The 22,591-nt window shown below is 40.5% G+C and overlaps 1 protein-coding gene across 9 annotated transcripts; it reads left to right on the top strand.

Annotated features, from left to right (window-relative positions):
* Positions 1-7,963: 7,963 nt before the first annotated feature.
* Positions 7,964-21,337, top strand: LOC129153268 (uncharacterized). 9 transcript variants are annotated; one of them, XM_070555194.1, is made up of 17 exons: positions 7,964-8,053; positions 9,042-9,163; positions 9,243-9,405; positions 9,499-9,691; positions 9,881-9,943; positions 10,352-10,423; positions 10,833-10,904; positions 11,314-11,385; positions 13,052-13,114; positions 13,389-13,457; positions 13,641-13,746; positions 14,644-14,702; positions 14,779-16,636; positions 16,717-16,824; positions 18,684-18,734; positions 19,494-19,526; positions 20,958-21,337. In XM_070555194.1, the coding sequence occupies exons 2-17, from the start codon at positions 9,046-9,048 to the stop codon at positions 21,197-21,199; spliced, it is 3,342 nt and encodes a 1,113-aa protein (XP_070411295.1). In that variant the 5' UTR covers positions 7,964-8,053; positions 9,042-9,045; the 3' UTR covers positions 21,200-21,337. The 9 variants fall into 9 exon arrangements, 7 of the variants coding, with proteins under 7 accessions (XP_070411295.1, XP_070411296.1, XP_054588603.2 ...); XR_008559453.2 differs by lacking the exon at positions 7,964-8,053 and adding an exon at positions 18,833-18,880 and having other exon boundaries at positions 8,815-9,163; positions 18,684-18,722; positions 20,958-21,135; XR_008559452.2 differs by lacking the exon at positions 7,964-8,053 and adding an exon at positions 18,833-18,880 and having other exon boundaries at positions 8,815-9,163; positions 20,958-21,135.
* Positions 21,338-22,591: the final 1,254 nt, after the last annotated feature.

Raw genomic sequence — 22,591 nt, 5'->3', positions numbered from 1 at the left:
ATGAGAGCACAGCTAGCAAATTTTCTGCTGCTTTTGATCCACCGTGTTCTTCTGATAACGACCCAGATTCCTTAACCAATCAACCAATCAACCAATCAACCAATCAATCAATCAATCAATCAAAGCTTTATTTATAAAGCGCCTTCCGCAACCCTGTCAGGAAGCCCAAAGCGCTGAACATGGTTCAGTTGAAGGTCTTAAAGGCTGGCAGAGATGGGGACAGCCTAACTGAGGGTGGCAACTGGTTCCAGAGTGACGGTGCTAGGACTGGGAAAGCCCGGTCCCCGCGAGTACGACACCTAGAACGAGGGACAGCGAGCAGGCCTTGGTCAGAGGAGCTCAGAGCGCGTGATGGGGAGTGTCTGTTCAGGAGTGTGGCTAGATGGGGGGACCACCACCCTGGAAGAAATGATAAACAAAGACGAGGATTTTGAATTGTGAGCGATAGCAAACCGGAAGCCAGTGCAGGGAGGCCAAAACCGGACTGATGTGGTCCCGTTTCTTTGTCCCAGCCAGGAACCTGGCTGCGCTGTTCTGCACAACCTGTAGGCGACGCAGTGATGATTGACACAACCCTGCATAGAGAGAGTTGCAGTAGTCAAGCCCAGAAATTACAAAGGCATGCAGTACCTGCTCCAGGTGGGCTCTCGACAGCATATGCTTGATTTTTGCAAGGCGTCTCAGGTGAAAGAAACTGGACCGGATCACAGAATTGATGTGAGCATCAAATTTAAGTCCAGCATCAAGTTTCACCCCCAAACTTGTAACAACTGGTTTTGAGTAGGGAGAAAGAGGGCCAAGATCAACATAACGATCCACATTCCTGCTGTTGGGGTGAAAAACAATGAGCTCTGTCTTTCTGTCATTCAGATTTAGAACGTTGGCCATTAGCCAAGACTTCACCTCGTTAAGACAGGACAAAAAGGACTGGATAGAGTGACCTTTCTCCTGACACAATGGAGAGTAAATCTGAAAATCGTCAGCATAGAGATGGAATGATAGGCCATGTTTACGAAAGATTGACCCCAGAGGTAGCAGATAAAAGGCAAACAAAAGAGGACCAAGGATCGATCCCTGCGGGACCCCCCAGCAGAGCCCCTCCCAAGATGAAAAAATCACCCAGTTTAACGCAGAATGTCCTGTTGTGGAGATACGATCTAAACCAGTCCAGAGCAGACCCCTTGATCCCAACCCATCGTTCCAAGCGATCGAGTAGAATCGCGTGGTCAACTGTGTCGAAGGCTGCTGTCAGGTCTAACAACAGAAGCACCACAGATGTACCCTGATCTAGTGATATATAGATGTCATTTAGGACCCTCAGTAGAGCTGACTCTGTGCTATGGCCAGACCTGAACCCTGATTGAAAAACCTCGAACAGATCAGAGTCAGCTAAATGTGAGACCAGCTGCTGATAAACGACTTTCTCAAGCAGTTTTGATGTAAAAGGCAGGGTAGATAGGCCTGTAATTTGCGATCACAGAGACATCAGCACCAGGTTTCTTCAGGGTCGGTCGAATAACTGCTGCTTTCAAAGCAGCTGGGACAACACCTGTGCTGAGGCTCCCATTGATAATCTGACCAAGTGATGGGCCAAGACACGGAAAGGCAGCCTTCCAGAGACGAGGTGGCAGAACGTCAAGTGGAGAGCCAGATGGCTTCTGCCTCACAACAAGCTTACTCAGCTCAGAGTATGAAACAGTATTGAGGGAGCTCAGGGTGGGTGGTGATGGAGGAACTGGAACAGGGTCAATAGAGTTACCAGAAATAGCTGCTTTAATGCCTGATCCTTTATGAACAAAGTATCTGTGAAGTAACTTCTCAGTTTAATGAGCACTGCCTCTCCATTCTGGACAACATCTGTTCGGTCAGGGAACCCTACTCCCTGGTTTAATGACAGCATTCGCAGCCTGAAGCGCCAATGCAGAAAAATTGAGCGCTTGCAAAAGAAACCCCGTCTTGTTAAAACACAAATAACATTTCTTTCTGCTTTCCGGGTTCATTTTTCATGCTTTGTTGCTCATAGAAGTTACATTTAACTTCAGGATTGAATAACTGCTGGTAAAATGATACTCTGCTGCAATTTTGTCCAAAATGTTACTATAAGGTTAGAGGTTTATCCAATTTCTCTCACTTTTGTTGAGCTGCGCTCAGATCAGCAGATCCGCAGCGGTCTGTCCAACCTGCTCAAGTATCACAGACCCAGATAGAGGGAGTGTACTTACTAAATTCCACAATAACATCCACTGTCTTCTAGGCATTTAGCACCAGGTTATTGTGGCTGTACCAGGACACTAGCCATTTGACCTCCATTCTGTTGGCAGACTCATCCCCATCCGAGATGATTCAGATGATGGTGGTGTAATCTGCACTTGGTTAGCTTGACATACTGGAGGTTAGAAGTGCAGCCATTGGTCTATAGGGAGAAGAGTAGAGTGGGGGAGAAAACAACCCTGAGGGGAACCGGTACTGATGGTCCGCAGGTCCGAGACATTTGCCTCCAACCTAACTTGCTGCTTCCTTTCTGTCAGGAAGTCAGTGACCCACCTTCAGGTGGGGCCAGACATGTTCATCTGGGACAATTTGTCTTGAAGGTGGTCTAGGAAAATTTTATTGACGGCAGAGCTGAAGTCCACAAACAGGATCCTGGCGTAGGTACCCAGGGAGTCCAGATGCTGCATGATGAAGTGTAGTTTAGGGATGCATCTATCCACATTTTTTTCACTTCCGATCCGATTCCGATACCTGAGTTTTGATTCCTACCGATGCCGATATTATTTCGATACTAGAGGAATATTTGTTTTAATGTCATTATGATTATTATTATGGTTGATTTTATAAGGCTATAATAAACTATTTTCTACAAGAATAATATGTAATTGTGAGAAAGCTCTACAAGTAAGAGCCCAGCACCATGTCCCAAAAGATAAGTTGAGATAAGTGAGGTCAGAAAACAACAAAATGTCTATTTAAAAAAAAAAGCAACTGTAATGTTTCAAATTGAAATGTATTCATTTTCAAGGCAGGGTTACTGGATACAAGTGCAATATGCACAATCAAAGAAACAACCCCTTTCATTTGAACTAAACAGCCCAGATCCAAATAATCACACTAGGCAGTAACACATTTTTAAAGTGTCAAACATGAAATGAAATGGGTAAACTTCCATAAAACTACTCCAAATAAAATAGAGGGCTGCTTCATCTAATCCCCACAAATTAAGTTCACTGTCTTTTGTAGCATCAAAAAGTAGTTTTCAAGTATAAAATCACACTATCAAAAATGTGCATCTGAAACAAATTCAGTAAGTCCTTGCTCATGTAGCAGTAAAAAAATAAAAATTTCAAATGTTAAATATTTTGAATTAAAGAAAAGTACAATAAGTGCACTGTAAACACACAGCAACAGTGTGCATCTGAAAAGTACGATTCAAGCATTGGAGATTTTGCATTGAAGATGACCTGGATAAAGTAAACAGTCTGTCAAGAGTCTGGAGCTATTCTTGAAAACAAAACAAAAAGTAAATGCGTGAGGTACTTACACGTTGTTCATCTAATCTCACTTAATCAATGACAGGTTATTTTTGATGAATATAAGCATTTCTGCTCTTTCTGCTGTCAGATGATTCCTTTCTTCATCCACAATACTGGATGCTGTACTAAACAGTCTTTCACTTTCAACACTCATTGAAGGAGCACTCAGGAACTTTAATGCAACAGCAGCAAGGAGAGGAAAGCGGGCATGGTTGTCTGCCCAGCACTGGAAAGGGCTGTCTAGCTCACCCATTGTTGGTTCTTTCAAGTACATTTGCATCTGGATAACTGCTGCCTAGGTACCTTGTGCAGGTTCATCATGTTCCTCTAGAATTTTGTCATCTCTCTGTGCCTTCGGGGCATAGACTGTGCCTCCCAGCCCGGGATGTCTTATATAGACATTTCACAAGACATAATTCTGGATCGGAAATTTGTGCAGGTTGGGTCGGAATTTTCCGATCCGTGATTTAAGACCATATCGGAGCCCGATTCCGATACTGGATTGGATCTGCCCCAACCCTAGTGTAGTCCCAGGTTAATGGTATAATCTACAGACCTGTTCGCTCTGTACACAAAATAAAGAGAGTCCAGGAGGGGGGCTGTGAGGGTCTTGAGGTGGGGGAGAACCAGGAACTCAAATGGCTTCATGACCACAGATGTCAGGGCCAAAGGTCTGTAGTGATTGAATCAAGTGATCCTTGGCTTCTCTGGGATGGAGATTATTGTGGACTTCTAGAAGCAGGCAGGCACATGAGATTCCTCCAGTGAGGAGTTGAAATTGCCCGTAAACACTGGGGCCAGCTCATCTGCACAGTACTTTAGAGTGACAGGAGATACACAATCAGAGTCAGGAGCTTTCTGTGCATTTAGAGTCTTGAATTGCTTCCTAACATCCGCCTCATGGTGGAGGTGTGTGATGTGGGGTCCTCATGAATGTGGAATTAGGAGAAGGGTGCTGTGGATAAAGTCCACAGTGATGGTGATGGCTCTGGAGTGGGGGGATGAAGGACCATAGTGTCTCTATTGTTGGGACTATAGGAGGTGTCAGAGCTGTTTGAAGGCTCATCGAAATGACAATAGCAGTTGTTTGAGTTGTTGACCAAAAGCAGATTTAACTGTGTGTCAACTCCACCTGAATTACTTTGTATACTTTGTATAGACCGTTTTGATACAATGTGTCTGATGATTTTTTACGATACACTTGCCTTATGTTTTCTGACCTTGATGATCCAACCCACTACTGGCTTACATTATTACTCAATGGTGGATCTGCTGCGATCATCAAGGATCCCGGCTAGGCTTTTAACAGGATTTCCGAGCATCAGTACCCTCCTATTGGTCCCCTTCTTGACCCACCACTGCGACAACCTGAGAGAATTGGCAACTCAAGCATGTTAGCCAGCTTAGCTAAGGTGGCTAGCACACCGGTTAATTGGGTAAGAGTAATTTCTTTCAGGATCTTGTCACAGATCATAAGCTTGACATTATGTCTCTGAATGAGACATGGCAAACAACCGCAGGACTTCACGCAGCTTAATGAAGCAGTGCCACCAAGGTTTGTTTACAAGGCTAAACCTCATAGCTCAGGCTGCGGAGGAGGTCTCACGATACTCTACCATGAAAGTTGTCCCACAGACTGTTTCTCAATATGGTTCGTTGGAATCAATTGTCTGTCAAATATCTGGTTTAATTCCTACAATTTTTGCATCTGTTTATTGTCCTAAACCAAAGATTTTCTGAATCATTTTTTAGCTTTTCTTGGACATTTGACTTCCTTATCTCAGAATATCATTATGCTAGTAGATTTTGATATATGCCTGGATTACAGTAAATTCTGACTACCAGTACCTTTGTTTCATTCTTGGATAATTTTGGTTTTCAGTAATAAGTGGATTTTCCAACACATATCAAAGTGGACTCACTCCTACTGACTACCGCTGACAAATTTTCTTCTTCAAATAATTTTCTTCTTACATTCAAGTTGTCTCTCACCCTCATAGCCTGTTTGCTCCATCATCTTTTGGAATCTTAAAAACCTCAATATGGACAATTTTCTTTTCTGTATGAATGATTTTGCGGATATGCTACAATTTCTCTCCCCACCTGACCAGGTTTCCTTCTCCATCGATAACCTTCTTGAGATTTTAAACTCAGTTCTATGTTTGAACTCCCATCTATCTTGGAACTCATTAATCATTTCAATTTTAAAGTCTTTGGTATGACCCGACCGGGATTTGAACACCGTTCTCCCAGTCCCAGGGGAGACACTCTACCACAAGGCCACTGAGCTGGTAATATAAGCTACTTGATCCCTCTAGGGTACATCTTTACAAAATTTAACATAAACTTTCATTGTTATCCTGTTGACTCTCAATTATATGTTTCCACCACTCGGTCCTTGTTTCTTCCACCTCTGTCACTCATTGACTGCATATCCGACATTAGGTCTTGGTTTTCTTTAAACTTCCTTAAGCTGAACTCCAATTAAACTCAAGTTCTTCTCATGGGTACAAGATCTGCATTGGGGAAGGCTGGAACATTCTCAATGGCTATTGCGAACGCTGTAGTTGCCTATTTGGACCACATAAAATACCTTGGTGTTATTTTAGACCGTTTCCTTTCCTACCATTCAAATATCAATGCAGTTACCCCTTCAGTCTAATGTCTCCTTTGAAATATTAATCAACTGCATCCGTCACTCTCTAATCACGCGACTGCCATCTTATTAAATAGTCTTGTCACTTCTCGCTACTACTTTAATTCCCTCCTGTTTGGTTTGCCACAGAAGTCCTTGCACAAACTTTAACTGGTTCAAAGCTCTGCAGCTCGTATCATTACTAGAACAGCCATCTCTAATCACATTACCAATGTTATCCAGCAGCTTCATTGGCTGCTGATAAAGTTTCGGATCATTTACAAATTACTACTTCTCACATACAAACTTGCCCCTATTTATCTTTCTCAGCTCCTAAAAATATCTACACCCTCCCGTATGTCCAGATCCTCAGCCTTTATCAACCTATAAAACCCCTCTGCCTGACTTGTTATCATGGGAAGTATATCATTAAAAAGATCTGCACCTTCCCTGTGGAATTTTTTTTACTCATGGAACTTAATAAAAAGTAAAGGTAGACAGAGTTCTGGAATGATTTCTTCTTGTCTAATTTTTACATATGGCTGCATGGTGGTGCAGTTATTGTAGCAGTGTTGCCTTGCAGCAAGAAGGTTGCAGGTTTCAAACTCAGCTGCGACCTTTTTGCGTGGAATTACGTGTTCTCCCCATGCATGTGTGGGTTTCTTCCAGGTACTTTGATTTCTTCTACAGGTTTAAAATTGTACGCATTAACTCCAGTGGTAACATGACACAAGTCACCTAGGTCGTGCAGCTCAACCAGGATGGCAGATCAGTGTGAACTGTGGCAAGAAGGTTTGCTGTGTCTGTCAGTGTAGTGTCCAGAGCATGGGGGCACTACCAGAAGACAGACCAGTACACCAGAAGACGTGAAGGAGGCCATCCATCAATGCACCATCCACCACTGCTACGTTGCACCAAAGACTGTCCAGGAGTTGGCAGGTGCTTAATCTAGGTCTAGGAGGAGATCCCTCATCAGACCATCCACCACCTGATCAGGAGTTTGCCAAGGCATTGTAGGGAGATCATATATTTACGTGGAGGCCACATAGAGTACTGAGTCTCATTCTGATTTATTTTAAGGACATTACATCAAAGTTAGATCAGCCTGTAGTGTTTCTCCATTTTAATTGTAAGTGTGACTCCAAATCCAGACCTCCACGGGTTGATAAATTTGATTTCTATTGATAATTTTTTGTGATTTTGTTGTGAGCACATTTAACTATAAAAAGGAAGAATTATTTAATAAGAAAATTTCATTCATTCAGATGTAGGATGTCTTATCTTTTGTGTTCCCTTCATTTGTTGAGCATATATATATATATATACTCCATATATGTTGGTGGTGCCCGTGGTCATCAGGACACTTGGAGAAGTTACCTCCCAAAGTGGAGGAGTGGCTAAAGCAGATCCATCCTTTATTTGAACCTGCTTATCTATGCAGGGTCGCAGGGGTGGCTGAAGCAGATTCCAGAAAAAAAACATCTGACATCTCAGTCCAGAAAAGTGCACTTCTAAGAACAGCTAAATACTGCACAGAACCCTCAAGCTGCCAGGCCTCTGGTATAGGGCCTGAGCTTGGAAGGATGAGACCACCCCTGTGGGTGAAAAGTTTTTTTTTAACATATATCCTCTCCATTTTTATTTATTTTTTGGGGGGAAGGGGGGGTACACTACTTAATTTTGCACCAATTCTCAACAAATTCTTATGTCAAATCCTTTTAATTATCAATAAAAGAAAATCAGCTTTTCTAGGAAAAAGATCGGCAGGTTGACCTTTGATCCTTTCCACATGACTCATTCCAGCCAATGAACGTTGCTTCTCTTCATCTTCTCCGAAAGCTTCCAAATTAGGACTGGGGGACTTTTAGCAAGCGAGTGATGCATGCAGGTAAAACCCTCTCGTCGCTATCTGTTATTAAGAAATGTTTGTTAAGTTTTTTGGTCTGTTTGTCTAAAGCTGTAACTTGCTAATTCAGTATAGTTGTTGTGTTGAAGCTAGCTTTGTGAACAGCTGTGCTGTAGCTTACAGTTAACAAGGTAATGAGCTAAACAGCTTGGTTGTCGAACTTATTTTCTCAGTTAAAATGAGCTAATTAAACGTTCAAAAGTGTGTGGCATGCGACATGTTCAGCTTATGAAGTCAACAGGTGAGGTTGATAAATGGTTTCTTTGAAGAGTCAATATTTGCCGGGCCTGTCTCGTCACGTCCCCTAACTCACCGTAGTCAGTGAGAGAGGAGGACAGTCACGCTAATTGTTCCTATCGGTGCACTTGACACACTGGAACTGCAGGCGAAACTGCCTCCCTTGGCTGTCCCAGGGGCTGACTTGAGCCTGTCTGTTTCAGCCTGAGATATTGGAGGTGGTGTGTGAAGAGGGTCAGATGCGTGTCTCATGCTGCCCTGACTGACACTGACAATAGTATAAGATTTAATGATTTAAACAGTTAATAATCATGGATGTTGTTTTATCAATTAACTACAAGGACCTAAGTCATTTATTTTGTGTATGGAAACATGCAATGATTAATAAAATGATCTTTAATTTATTAGAAAAGTTGGTAGGATGCTTAAATTAGTGATTAATTTTAGTCCTGGACAGCCACCGTCCCGCAGATTTTCTGAGGTTATTCTTTAACACCTGATTTTGATCTGCATGTGATTAGCAGGCTTTTGCTGATCTTGATTACCTGCTGCACAGGTGATTCAGTCATTGAATCAGATGTGTTTGGGCAGAGAAACAAGTTAAAGATGCAGGATAGTGGCCCTCAAGGATTAGAGTTGGGCACACCTAGCTTAAATTGGTGAAGATTATTAATCAAGTACCTGTATAAGTTTTAGATTTCCTGTGAAAACCCACAATTTTTTGTCTTTTTAGATGCATGATGGCAAAGCGACCAAAAAGAGTGAAAATGAAGCCAAAAGATGAGGCAGTGCAGTTTTTGGCTTTGGGTAAGGACAAGGATGGATTTGATGTGAAATTCATCAACTCTTTCAAAGGTCAGTCATCAAGCTAGATGTTTGGTCTACATTTGATTATCATTTTGGGTTGATAATGAAATAATGTGGTGTTTCTCAGGGCGAGGAGTGTTCAGTACATGCCACTTTGAGAAAGGATCATTTCTTGTAGAATATCGAGGCGAAGTCATAAACAAACTGGAATATGAAGACAGGTTAAGGATTTATCATGATGCAATGAAGGTCTTCATGTTTGAGTTTCGTCATAATGGAAAACTTATGTGGTATGTAAATTAAAGCATTCAAAAGTAAAACTTTTTTTAAATAGTTATATAATTTTTTTTCTTTTTGTCCTGTCACTTGTTTTGTGATTTCAGTGTTGATGCCTCAAGGGAGGATGATTCATTAGGAAGACTAGTTAATGATGATCATGTGAGCCCAAACAGCAAAATGAAGACGATAACTGTAAATGGACAACCGCATCTCTGCTTATTTGCCATAAAGGACATTAAACCAGGGGAGGAGATAACCTATGATTACGGAAATTCTGACTGGCCCTGGAGATTAAAGGTGCATGTCGAATTAGGACTTTTACCATGAATATTGTACAACTTTGAAATAATAGGTAGAGAAAGAAGTCATTTTTTTTGAGTATATTTTTTATAGTACTTTATTAATATGTAAGTTTGCTCCGCTAAGAGAATTTTGCTGTGACAATTATCCTGTATTTTAATGTTATCTTTGTTTAATGTCCTCAAGGTTACAAGTCTCACCGATGCAGCGAAAGCCGATGAACCACTGGCATCAAAACAAGACATCCAGGTGGTTAGATCTCTGCCTATTGTAATCTTTGTACATGTTTCTTACAATTTTGGATCGGATGTTGGATGTTGGCAGTCGACACAGTCCCTGTAATGTGTGATCCTTTCAGATGACAACATTCTGAGGACTGTGTGTATAACTAACAAAATGGGGAGAGCATGTGTTCTCGCATCCAGTTTTTACACAGTCCTCACAATTCAAAATGTCTTGTTGGGTATTAATGAGGACTGTGTGTAAAAGGTCTCTTGGTGTGAACTAGTTTGGTACCTATGAAGTTACTTTACTGTTTTCAGGCTAACCTTTTGTGTCAGTGGCAGCACTCACATATAACTGTATGTGCCGGTGTTAGTTTGTAACCAGATAAGTTCCGAATAGATTTTAATGCACTTTTTGTTTCATTTGCACAAGGTTACAAGTCTCTACGATGCAGCAAATGCAGATGAACCTCTGGCAACTCTGTCCTCAAAACAAGACACCCAGGTAAGTAGTTTTCTGCCTTTGTAATCTTTCTACGTGTTTCTTAAAATTTTTTATTTGGATTTATACGTTGGGGCAGTCGACACAGTCCCTGTAATGTGTGATCCTTTCAGATGACAACATTCTGAGGACTGTGTGTATAACTAACAAAATGGGGAAAGCATGTGTTCTCGCATCCAGTTTTTACACGGTCCTCACAATTCAAAATGTCTTGTTGGGTATTAATGAGGACTGTGTGTAAAAGGTCTCTTGGTGTGAACTAGTTTGGTACCTATGAAGTTACTTTACTGTTTTCAGGCTAACCTTTTGTGTCAGTGGCAGCACTCACATATAACTGTATGTGCCTGTGTTAGTTTGTAACCAGATAAGTTCCGAATAGATTTTAATGCACTTTTTGTTTCATTTGCACAAGGTTACAAGTCTCTACGATGCAGCAAATGCAGATGAACCTCTGGCAACTCTGTCATCAAAACAAGACACCCAGGTAAGTAGTTTTCTGCCTTTGTAATCTTTCTACATGTTTCTTAAAAATTTTTATTTGGATTTATACGTTGGGGCAGTCGACACAGTCCCTGTAATGTGTGATCTTTTCAGATGAGAACATTCTGAGGACTGTGTGTATAACTAACAAAATGGGGAGAGCATGTGTTCTCGCATCCAGTTTTTACACAGTCCTCACAATTCAAAATGTCTTGTTGGGTATTAATGAGGACTGTGTGTAAAAGGTCTCTTGGTGTGAACTAGTTTGGTACCTATGAAGTTACTTTACTGTTTTCAGGCTAACCTTTTGTGTCAGTGGCAGCACTCACATATAACTGTATGTGCCGGTGTTAGTTTGTAACCAGATAAGTTCCGAATAGATTTTAATGCACTTTTTGTTTCATTTGCACAAGGTTACAAGTCTCTACGATGCAACAAATGCAGATGAACCTCTGGCAACTCTGTCATCAAAACAAGACACCCAGGTAAGTAGTTTTCTGCCTTTGTAATTAGGGCTGAAATGATTCCTCGAGTACCTCGAATAATTCAAGTACAAAAAATCCTCGAGTCAAGTTATCTGCCTCGAAGCTTCATTTAATTCATGTTTAATTAATTAATGACTTTGCAATCACCCGTGGCCATGTTTAACCCGGACCGAAATAAGTGACTCACATACACACTGCACTGAATGCACACGCGAGTAGCGAACGCAACTTAACATTCTTTTATGCCATGGTGGACAATGTGGACCCCGGTGGAGTGCGAAAAAGACACAAAATGTCAAAGGTGTGGGACCATTTTTCACGTCGTAAGGCGGAAAACGTAGTCCAGTGTAAATACTGTAAAATGGATTTAGCCTACCACAACACCACATCCTTCATGCTGCAGCACCTTTAAATGTCACTTCTGCAAGTGGACTCGGAGCCTCTACAAGATAATGCATTTTGGCCTGTTTTTCTATATATTCTGCAGACACTGTGGGACTTTTTCATTTGTAGTACTCAGTTTCAGCTCACACCGTACGTCTGGTAGCAACACGTCGGACTTAAAATTAGCTAAAAATAGCAGTTTTTACAACACGTTAGACTTTTTACTGTGTTATTGATGTCTGTTGTCCCTCAGGATTGCTGCAGGAGGACACAGGTATTTATGAGGAAAACGAAAGAAAGTAAATAAATGTTTTGTGGTCAGTATAATTTGACATAACCACGGCAAACATGCTTTCGACAATCCTTGTTAGTGTGAGACAAGAAAAGTGTAGAAATTAAAACAGACGTGTGTTAATAGGGAAATAGCTGGCGAGCCATGTTTGCGCATGCGCCGTGAGAGGTTCTGGTGCTGTTTGGGCCGCAGCCAGTCACATTTGTTTACTGTGAAGTAAAGTTGAAGTGCTGAAGTTTTGAAAACAAATTTTGAATAAAACTTGAAGAATAACTGGCAAGTGCTTTCTCATTTCAAGATATATTTCATATTTTATAAAATGCTATTTGATATAATGGTTTAAAAACGCAGTAGAGTAATTTATTAGAGTACTCGATTAATCGATAAAAGATTCGATAGAGTACTCGATTACAAAAATATTCAATAGCTGCAGCCCTATTAATCTTTCTACATGTTTCTTACAATTTTTTATTTGGATTTATATGTTGGGGCAGTCGACACTGTCCCTGTAATGTTTAATCCTATCAGAGAAGACCATTAAGGGGACTGTGTGTTTTTGAACTGGCAAAATACTGATGGATGTATTCACACATCTAAACTTTACAATCCCCAGATTTCAAAATGTCTTGTTGGGTTTTAAAGCTGCAATAGTAAATTTAGAAAATAAATGGCTTAAAATATTTATTGTTCATGCCTCTTAATGTTCTAACATACACTGCCTGGCCAAAACCAAAAGTCGCTACCAAATTTGATTAAAGCTCACATTTGCTGTGGCATTGTTTTGATAAGCTTCTGCAATGTCACAAGATTTATTTTCATCCAGTCTTGCATTGTTTCTCCAAGATCTTGCATTGATGATGGTAGTCTGACTGCTGCGCAGTCTTCTCCAGCACATCCAATAGTTTCCCAGTGGGGTTAAGTCCTAGTCTCTGTGATGGCTGATCCATGTGTGAATGGATTTTAATGTTCTCTTTGTTTCATGTCCTCAAGGTTACAAGTCTCACCGATGCCGCGAAAGCCGATGAACCACTGGCGTCAAAACAAGACATCCAGGTGGGTAGATCTCTATCTTTTGTAATCTTTCTACATATTTCTTACAATTTTGGATTGGATGCTAGATGTTGAGGATGTAGACAGTCCTGTAATGTGTGATCCTTTCAGATAAAAATTTAGAAGTTTTGTACTTCAGAAGTAACTTTGCTGTCATTCTCAGGCTAACCAATTGCCTCAGTGGCAGGACTTAACATTACTGTTTGTACATGTTTTAGTTTGTAACTAGAAAATTTCTGAATATATCTTAATGTGCTTATTGTTTCATGTCCACAAGGTTTTAAGTCACACCGACGTAGCCGAAGCTGTGACAGTAGCATCTCCCTTGTCAACACAAGACATCCAGGTGGGTAGACCTCTTCTTTTGTAATCAATGCATTTTGTAGGATTTGTTTTGATTTTAAAAGTTGAGGAACCAATAATCTAAACTACCTTTAACATTAATGGGTTTCTATTCTAATGTTTGTTTTTGTTCACATTGTTCTAATTTGTTTGAAAGTTTTACTTTTTTTTTCTTTTATATATATAGAGCTGCAAACATGTTCTGTGCCCATCCTCAATGACCAGCATGGAAAAATGTGTCCATTGCTTAGGACCATATTCAGCAAGAAAATGGGATGGTGTGAAATGCAGAGGTTTGTTTAGTTTGCACCCCCCACCCCCCATCCCCCATTAATAATTTCAGTTTTTGTTCTAGTTGATAATGGGAATACTTTGATCTGGTTTTAAGCTGCTGATTTCAAAAGGTTCAGGTCACAGATACAGATAAGGATGTCAATCACATGAAATGGCCACAGTGGTTTCTATGTCGCTATTGTGAGTGCTACTGGCTACATTATGTGGCAAAAAAGGAACAATAAAATTGACTTGAGACAGATTTTTTTTTACATACTTTTTCGAGAGAGAAAAAATTCAAAAAGTAAGGGTAAATGTTTGCGATGCTGGACATGGTCTATGCAGGCTTCAAAGTATGAGTGACAAGTGATAGGCTGTTATGGACACTAAAAGGCTTTGATTAGATTTTGACAATCATTTTTTTAATGGACATTGGTTGATAATGATTAACAGCTGATTGGTGCAACACTAGTTTATCGATAAATTATTGAGTTAAATAAAATATTTTCTTTGTATTGTATTAGAAAACCTTTAAGTTAAACGTAACTTTATATAAATGCTGATTTCATCACTTGTCTATCTGTATTTTTCTGTCTGTAGATTTGCGCTTCTGTGATTCATAAGTTTTAGAGGTAACGATACAGATATCCTGGGATTTTATATATATAGATACAGTATATGTAGATATAGATAGATTACCTTAAAATTAGTTATAACTTGTCTTTTGTCTTAAACGTCAGATATGACCTGACAATGAATGTAGATGTAAGCCAACAATTATTTTAAACAATTTGGCAGGAGTTTTGCCAAGAAAAATTTTAGTTTTGCACTGTTGAGTATCCTTTAATTGTGTGGAAATGATTGATGGATTTAAAAATAATTTTCATAAGACTTCCCCCTTTTTCTATATTTCTTAGTATGTTCCTCTATCTGGCACGAGAAATGTTTCAACAACACCATGAGGGATTCTTCATTGGTAAATATTTGATTTATTTTTTAAATGTTTCTCTACTTTTCAAGGACAATGTTGGATTTAAACCTTTTATTTTAAGGTTTCTGAAGAAAGTGACCCAAGTGATGAAGTGTCAGAGGAAGAATATGTCCCTGATTCTGTAAGCTCTTCAAGTGATTCAGACAAACTCTCAGATAAGAAGCTACCACAACGTGAACAGTTTGAAGTTCAAGAAGAAGAAATGTCTTTAAAGACTACTGCAAGAACTGAGGATGCGGAGAACATCCAGTCGTCTAGTGTATCTTCTACTGAGAAGAAAAATTATTGCTTTGTTTGTGACAAGCCACAATCTAAACTTGCTCGACACTTCCAAGTTCATGAGAAGACACATGCAGAAGTTGCTGAAGTTTTGGCTCTACCAATAAATTCGAAAATGCGTAAACTAAAGTTGGATCGTTTAAGGAACAAGGGAAACTGTAAACACAACTCTGAGGTTTACAAAAGTGGCAGTGGACTGCTAAAAATCAAACGCAAACCAAAGAAGATATATGACTTGAACCAGTATGTGCACTGCACTTATTGCCAAGGGCTTTATCTTCGCAAGCACTTCTGGCGACATGCTCATAAATGTAAAGCAAAACCACTGCAAGATGAACAAGAGAGTGGAAGGGTCTTGACTTTGGCCTCAATGGTGGACTCATCCTTGTGTCAACAAATATCCCAAAGTGTTTGGAAGCTCTTATCTGTGATGAGAGATGATGAAGTGGCTACTGCTGTACGAAGTGATTTTAACATACTTCAGCTTGCACAGTCATTTTTTAATAAACATGGCCAAGATCCCACCAAGCACGAATATATTCGTCAGAAGATACGTGAAGTTGGAAGACTCCTTCTAATCCTGCGCAAAGATTATTCAGTATACAATCTTGAAGAAGCAGTCAGGCCTTCAAATTTCCATACACTTGTCCAAGCTGTTAAGAAAGTCTCAGGGTTTGATGAAGAAAAGCATTCATTCCAAACGCCAAGCCTTGCTCTGAAGTTAGGGCATTCGTTGCACAAGATTTGTGACATTATAAACTGTAAAGCTTTGATGACAGGAGACTGTGAGCTAAAAAAGTCAACCCAAGCTTTCAAAAAACTGTACTCAACTAAGTGGTCTGAACTAGTGTCTCACACAGCTTTAACCACCTTAGATGACAAGCACTTCAACAAACCATCCACTCTCCCGTTCACTGAGGATGTTAAACGTCTTCACCAACATCTTGAAAAGGTTGGAAATTCAGCATCAGAGACCTTGAAATGCGATCCATCACCACAAGCCTATGGAGAACTTTGTAAAACTACACTGTCAAAAATAATTTTGTTCAACCGAAGACGAGGGGGAGAGGTTTCTAAAATGCACCTGTCTGCCTTTGCTATGAGGGACACATCTCCTTTACATAAAGATGTTGCACTTGGTCTTTCACAATTTGAACAAAAACTCTGTGCCCATTTCAGCCGTGTTGAAATTAAAGGTAAGAGGGGGCGAAAGGTTGCTGTACTATTGTCGCCAGACATGGTGGAAGCCATCAACATTCTCATCAGCAGAAGACAAGAGTGTGGAGTGCCACAGAAAAACCCTTTTCTCTTTGCTCGACCCCACTGTCTCACTCCGTTTCGCGCACAGGACTGTCTGAGGCTTTATTCAAATCAGTGTGGTGCTCAAAGACCTGACCTGCTTCGATCAACACAACTACGCAAGCATGTTGCAACATTATCACAGGTTTTGAATCTCAAAAACCATGAACTGGACCAAGTTGCTGACTTTCTGGGACATGATATTCGTGTTCATAGAGAATATTATAGGCTGCCAGAGGCCACAACCCAACTTGCAAAAATATCAAAATTACTTATTGCATTGGACAAAGGGGCACTTTCTGATCTTCAAGGCAAAACACTGGAGGAGATAGAAATTGAAGGTATTATTTACGTCTTTACATGTGAAAATCACATTCCTTGTGTTTTCAAATGTTAAATTTACTTTTAATTAAAATGACAGATGAGCTTGACCTGACAGACTCTGATGGAGGTGAAGAAAGTGAGACCGAGGAATTGACAGAATGCAGCACAAATGAAGAACCCAGTGAACCTCCAGGCACCAGAGATGGTATGGATATCCATCAGCATGTTTATTTCAAACTGACTTGGTGTTTTTGTACTTGATAATGTCATATTTATATGATGAATCGGCTGAAGAAAGCTCATCACCAAGTACTTTAAACAATTGACTCTAAATATTTTTTTAAATGAGCGTCTGCAATGCCACGAGATTTATCTCCATTCAGGGTAGCATTAATTTTCACCAAGATCTTGCATTGATGATGGTAGAGTCTGACTGCTTCACATATGGGCCATTCCCATCTGTACCGGGTCGGGCCGGGTAGCGTAGGTTGTTTACATATCTGGGTGGCCTGGTATTTTTCCGGGCCAACCAAGGCTCATTCTCAGCCCTCTTCTCGAGGGGGTCTGCTTCAGGCCGACCAGGGCCAACACACCCACTGCTGACAGCAAATTCACACCTTCCATTAGAGCAAGCCTCTGATTGGTGGGTAGAATCAGCCCACATGGGCTTAAGACAAGGATGTGTGGAATCAACCGGGCCAGGCTGGGGCGGACTGGGGCTACCCGGCCCGGGCCGACCCGGTACAGATGGGAATGGCCCAATAGCTTTCTCCAGCACACACCAAAGATTCTCAGTGGGGTTAAGGTCTGGACTCTGGTAGCCAATCTATGAGTTAAAATGATGTCTCATGCTCCCTGAACCACTCTTTCACTACTTGAGCCTGATGAATCCTGGCATTGTCATCTTTGAATATGCCCGTGCCGTTAGGGTAGTTGGAATAACCTGGGAGTATAGTAAGGTAGTCAGCTGACCTCATTTTTTGAGCACATCCTGTTGCTGAACCTAGACCTGACCAACTGCAGCAACCCCAGAAATGGCACTGCCCCCACAGGCCTGTACAGTAAGCACTAGGCATGATGGGTGCATCATTTCATCTGCTCCTCTTCTTAACCCTGAAGCACCATCACACTGGAACAGGGTCCTTCTGGACTCATCAGACCAATTTATAATAATGCGATGGACAGTTCTTAACCCATTTTTAGTCGTTTTTTGCATGTCAATGTTTTGACCCTTCCCAAACAGCCCTTATGTATTTTCCACAACCATTAGATGCGTCTTTCCACATGGTGATTTAAAGTGAGGGTCAGTGCATGGGTGAAGATGTATTTCATCCACACTTCCTGTTAGGAAAACACTTCTGAAAGAGGAAAGTCCGGCTGGCAGACCGAGAAGGCAGCATTGAGGCAGTGAGACTGCACCTGCCCTCAACCCCCCGCGTGTGCTGTCGGAGTTTCTCAGTCTAAAAACAAGTCATTAACAAGCGCATGCGTGCACACACACACTCACAAGACTTACCGCTGAGGAGAAAAGCAGACACAGATTCTGCAGCATTCTGGAGGATTTCCTGTTAACCACAATCATTAGATGAAAAGGAGAGGAGGGCTTTTTTTTCCAAGGAGGCAAGTGGCTCAGAGCGCTAATGTGTCAAATCAGCAGGTGAGTGGCTGAGCCAGATGGAGGTGTGGCTGCCTAATCTGGAGACCAGTGCGGTGCAGCCACGTAGTAAATTGCTGATGTCACGTTTTCCAGCTTGGCCATCAGCCACAGCCGGTTCTACATAAATGTGGAGCAGAATTTTAACGTGAAGATGGAGATGGAATTATGGTTTTGGGCTGAAGTATTACATTTAAAGTATGCCCTAAAATTGCACTAAACTGCCACACTAATGATTACACGTGTACTGAGCCTGAGATCAGTGGACTCAGTGGTCTCCTTTAAAAAGCAGCTGAAAACTCACTTGTTCAAGCTGGCTTTAGTGGCACCATGTTTAGGCACCTTGTGATCTCTCTCTTAAAAGGTGCTACGTGCCTATTTAACACCTTTCATCACCATTTATTCCACAGAAAGCAAGAGAGCCAGAGAGCCTGTTGATGATATTTCAGGTACATCTAAGGGTAAGACCATTTACCAGTTTGCACATTAACTGATTTATCATAAGTGTATTTTTAAAAAATTTATGAGCTGTGAAGTTTAACTGGTAATTATATTTTAGTATTACCAGCTACTCCAGGGTCATGACCACATAATGGCACCACACACAGTAAGCCCAGAATAACCACTTTATTTACTCGCATGCTTCTTTCTCTCAGCCATCGCACACCAGTCACCAGCACCTATTGCAGCTCAGCTTCTCTCCTCCGCCTCCTGCATATATCAGAGTTGGAGTGCTGATTACACATCCGCTTCTGTTGCATCCCTGCACCGTCTGTGTGCCACTGTTGTTGCCCTGCCTGTTTTGGATTCCCCCACAGACTTACTGCCCTGTGCACCACTACAGAAATATTTATAAACACATTAAATACTGGTGGTGGACTGTAAAAAATGCAAATTTCTAATGTTTTTTTTTTTTTTAATATTTTCTAGTCTTGAACAAAAGGATACCTAATTTTAAGTATCATGGGTTACTAACGCTTCTAACTTAAATATTGATTTTTCTTATTTATCAACAGCCATTGTGTTGGAGGAAAAAAATAATATTTTGTAGTTTTACAATGCATCTTTCATGTAATTTAAAACATGGGACTACACTAACCTCTAAGAAACCTTCAGACACTTCAGATGGCATGACTGCCTTTCAACACGTTATTAAAACTGCACTGAATCAGACCAGTGCTACACTTTTTGGGTTTAACATTTCTGAATTCTGTTTATAGATGTTGACTCTCCTGGAGAAGGAACATCTCAAGGTACCACTCCAATACTATATCTACCAGACTAATTAATGTTGGAACAATAAAAACATGCATACATTAGATTATTGTATTTATGAACCAAATGTCTCAACTTAGAACTGCCCCAGCATTAACTGGCCTAGCAAACCAGACATTTGGAAATGCATTTAACTGGGCCAGTATTATGAAATTAACGGTGCAAAGCACAGCTTACCTTTAATCAGATATTAGTTTTTCACATGTTTTTACCTGCCTGATTTTATGGAAAGGTTTTTGGGTGCAAAATTATTATACTGGATACTGATCAGGAAGGGAATGATGGCTTTAATGAGCAACTTATGTTAAAACATGTTAACTGACTTGTAAGGGTCCTAAGCCAAAGATTGGGTTAGGTTATTTTTGTCTTTTACCAAACTATAGGAAAAGTCCTGAAATAGTTTGAGGTTCACTTGGTTGAGGGGGAACAGTCTTGCAGAGTCTTTCTTTTGAGCCTACCAGGACCAGAGGCTTTGTGTGGAGCAGAAAAAAGGTCATCAGTTGCTCAATTTGGTGAGAGTTTGATGTGAAGATGTGGAAACTAGGCAGTTGAAACTGTTGGATGTGTTATGCCATTTTACCTGGTGAAGATATTAAGTTTTTTTGCAAAGAGGCTGGGTTCTGAATGGGGTTTAAGAGTTGTTTAAATCCTTCCTTGCATTTTCAGATATTGTCTTTCACTCCGGTTCGTTTCTGTAGTTTACAAAACCCATCTTGGCTATAATCTTGAACTCCTTTAACACAGAGGACAACTGGGAAGCTAAGTGTTTTCTTTTGGGCTAGGCAGATTTGATCTGATCATCCAGTGTTTGTTTAGAATAAATAATCTACCTGGTAGTGGCACTGTCACGTTTATTTTTTATGTTTTACCTTTAATCAGGAAAGATTGTTGGAATTAAACGTCCATAACAAGAATGTTCTGTCAAACAGGGAAATGTGAAAGTGCTCAGTCAGCAAATCAATGCTCAATACAGCATATTGGAAGAAGTTCACACATTAAAGGAAAATGAGGACATTAAGGTGGAATTCAATTTAAACTCATTTTGTGCATTTTGTTACAGGATTCATAAATGAAAACATTTGAGATTTTTGAAGTGTTTTTTTAAATGTGTCATTTTAAATTCACTGTAAGGAGTGGTCCTTTGGGTTTTAGGAGCTGATTCAAATATCTGCACCAGAAATATTGCCAAACAAGTCCAGTAGGCCTATGTTTATCATATTTGTGAGAAATGTGATGTATTAGTCTGTTGATCAGAAGTGCGGTTATGGAGGCATTCAAATACATCAGAAAGAAACCAGCTGCTCACTAGTTGGATTGGCAGCTAGGTTACAGCAGTATGCTTTTTGTAGGGATGTTTTCTTGGGAATATAATTACCAAAGTAATTTTTATTTTTATTTTTTTTTTGTAGCATTTCCTGATCAAGAAGCCCAAAAGAAGCGCCCTCGAAGGATTCAAAAGCGTCCCTGGTCTCCAAAAGAAGTTGCTGCAGTGATGAAGTACTTTAGCAAACACATCAACACTGGGAAGCTGGCATCCTTCATTGAAATAGAACAGTGTAAAAAGGCTGAATATCTCGTCCTTAAAGGCCGATCTCCACAGAACATAAGAGACTTTGTTCGAAACAGAGGCAAAGCTAAAAAAAAATCCTAGATGTCTCGATCGTTGATGTTGAGCAAAATGTTAATTAAAGCTCCATACAAGAATATTTGCTGTGCTTTCAAGTTGACAGTTGTAGTTCAATAACCCTCCCACTATCTTTATGGGTGACCCCGCGAGGAAAGTTGACCATTGAGCAGGATTGATGGTTTATCCCTTGGGTCCACGTGGCAGGGGTGAGGTGGTGCTCACTCCTCACTTCTGCCACATGGACCCAAGGGATAAACCATCAATCCTGCTCAATGGTCAACTTTCCTCGCAGGGTCACACCCATTAGGACAGTGGGAGGGTTAAGCAGTGTTAAACACAATATTTAGTTGATGTTTAGCTAAATGTTCACCAAAGCTATAAGGAAGTGAGAGTATAATGTGCTTGCCATTTTTACTTTGTTTTAAGCTGTGATTTTACGTTTAACAGTCAAAGAATTTCATGTTGAACCCTCCTTTTTGTAAAAAAATATAGCTCACTTGAGTAAAATGATAGACATTAATAAAACAGCTCAACCTTGCAAGCAATGCATTGTGGAACTTTGTTTGGGGGGCCCTTGGGATCCTGCCTCAGTGGAAAAGATTAGTTATTGTCGTGCCTTAATATGAACATGGATTGAGGAAGTACTGGACCTGCAGGGTCATGCTTTGCCTTCAGTAATAAGGGCTTCGCTTTGCTCTGACAAAGTAGCAAAGTCAAAAGGAAAAGTTCAACATCAGGGGAATCTTGTTCTGTTATCCAGCATGTTTTAGCGTCCCTGCTCTAATGTGCCAGTGAGTGTCAGCTGGTGGAATTTGGGTCAAAATTAGATTTTTGTCCACTCAGTTTGTCTCAAAAGGTGTGCAGTGCAAAACATTGAGGTTATATTTGTAACGTTTTGTTAAGGGGTCATCTCAGAGACACAGTGTGGTGTACTGCAGCTCTTTGTTTCAGGTTGGTTCATTTCAAATTCACACTTGATACAGATTTGTATTTTGACCAACTTCATTTCATTTAGGTCATTTCCAGTATTTTTCATACTTGGATGATTTTTTTTTTGGTTCTAAAGTATTGTCCTTACAATTCTTGTTGGACCTTAAAATGTCTACTTTTGTCATAGGCGGGGCTAAGTCATCTCATTATCGATGTCCCTTTAATGAAGCATTTCATCAGGTTTTTATAATTAAGTGTGTGTTGTGTGTAAACAAAATTTGAAGTGGGATTTGTGTTGTAAGGCTTAAAATAGATTTTTTGAGATGCTTACCAACTCTGTACAGTAAGTAGAAATCGGTGTCCCTATAGTTCATCAAAAAACTTGTTTGGGAAAAATGTCCCTGCAGTTCACCCTTACCTGTATAGGTGTGTGTGTGTGTGTGTGTGTGTGTGTGTGTGTGTGTGTGTGTGTGTGTGTGTCATGTA

Source organism: Nothobranchius furzeri, chromosome 9 (assembly GCF_043380555.1).
Source record: "Nothobranchius furzeri strain GRZ-AD chromosome 9, NfurGRZ-RIMD1, whole genome shotgun sequence".
Lineage (NCBI taxonomy): Eukaryota > Metazoa > Chordata > Actinopteri > Cyprinodontiformes > Nothobranchiidae > Nothobranchius > Nothobranchius furzeri.
This window is presented reverse-complemented; position numbering and strand designations above follow the sequence as displayed.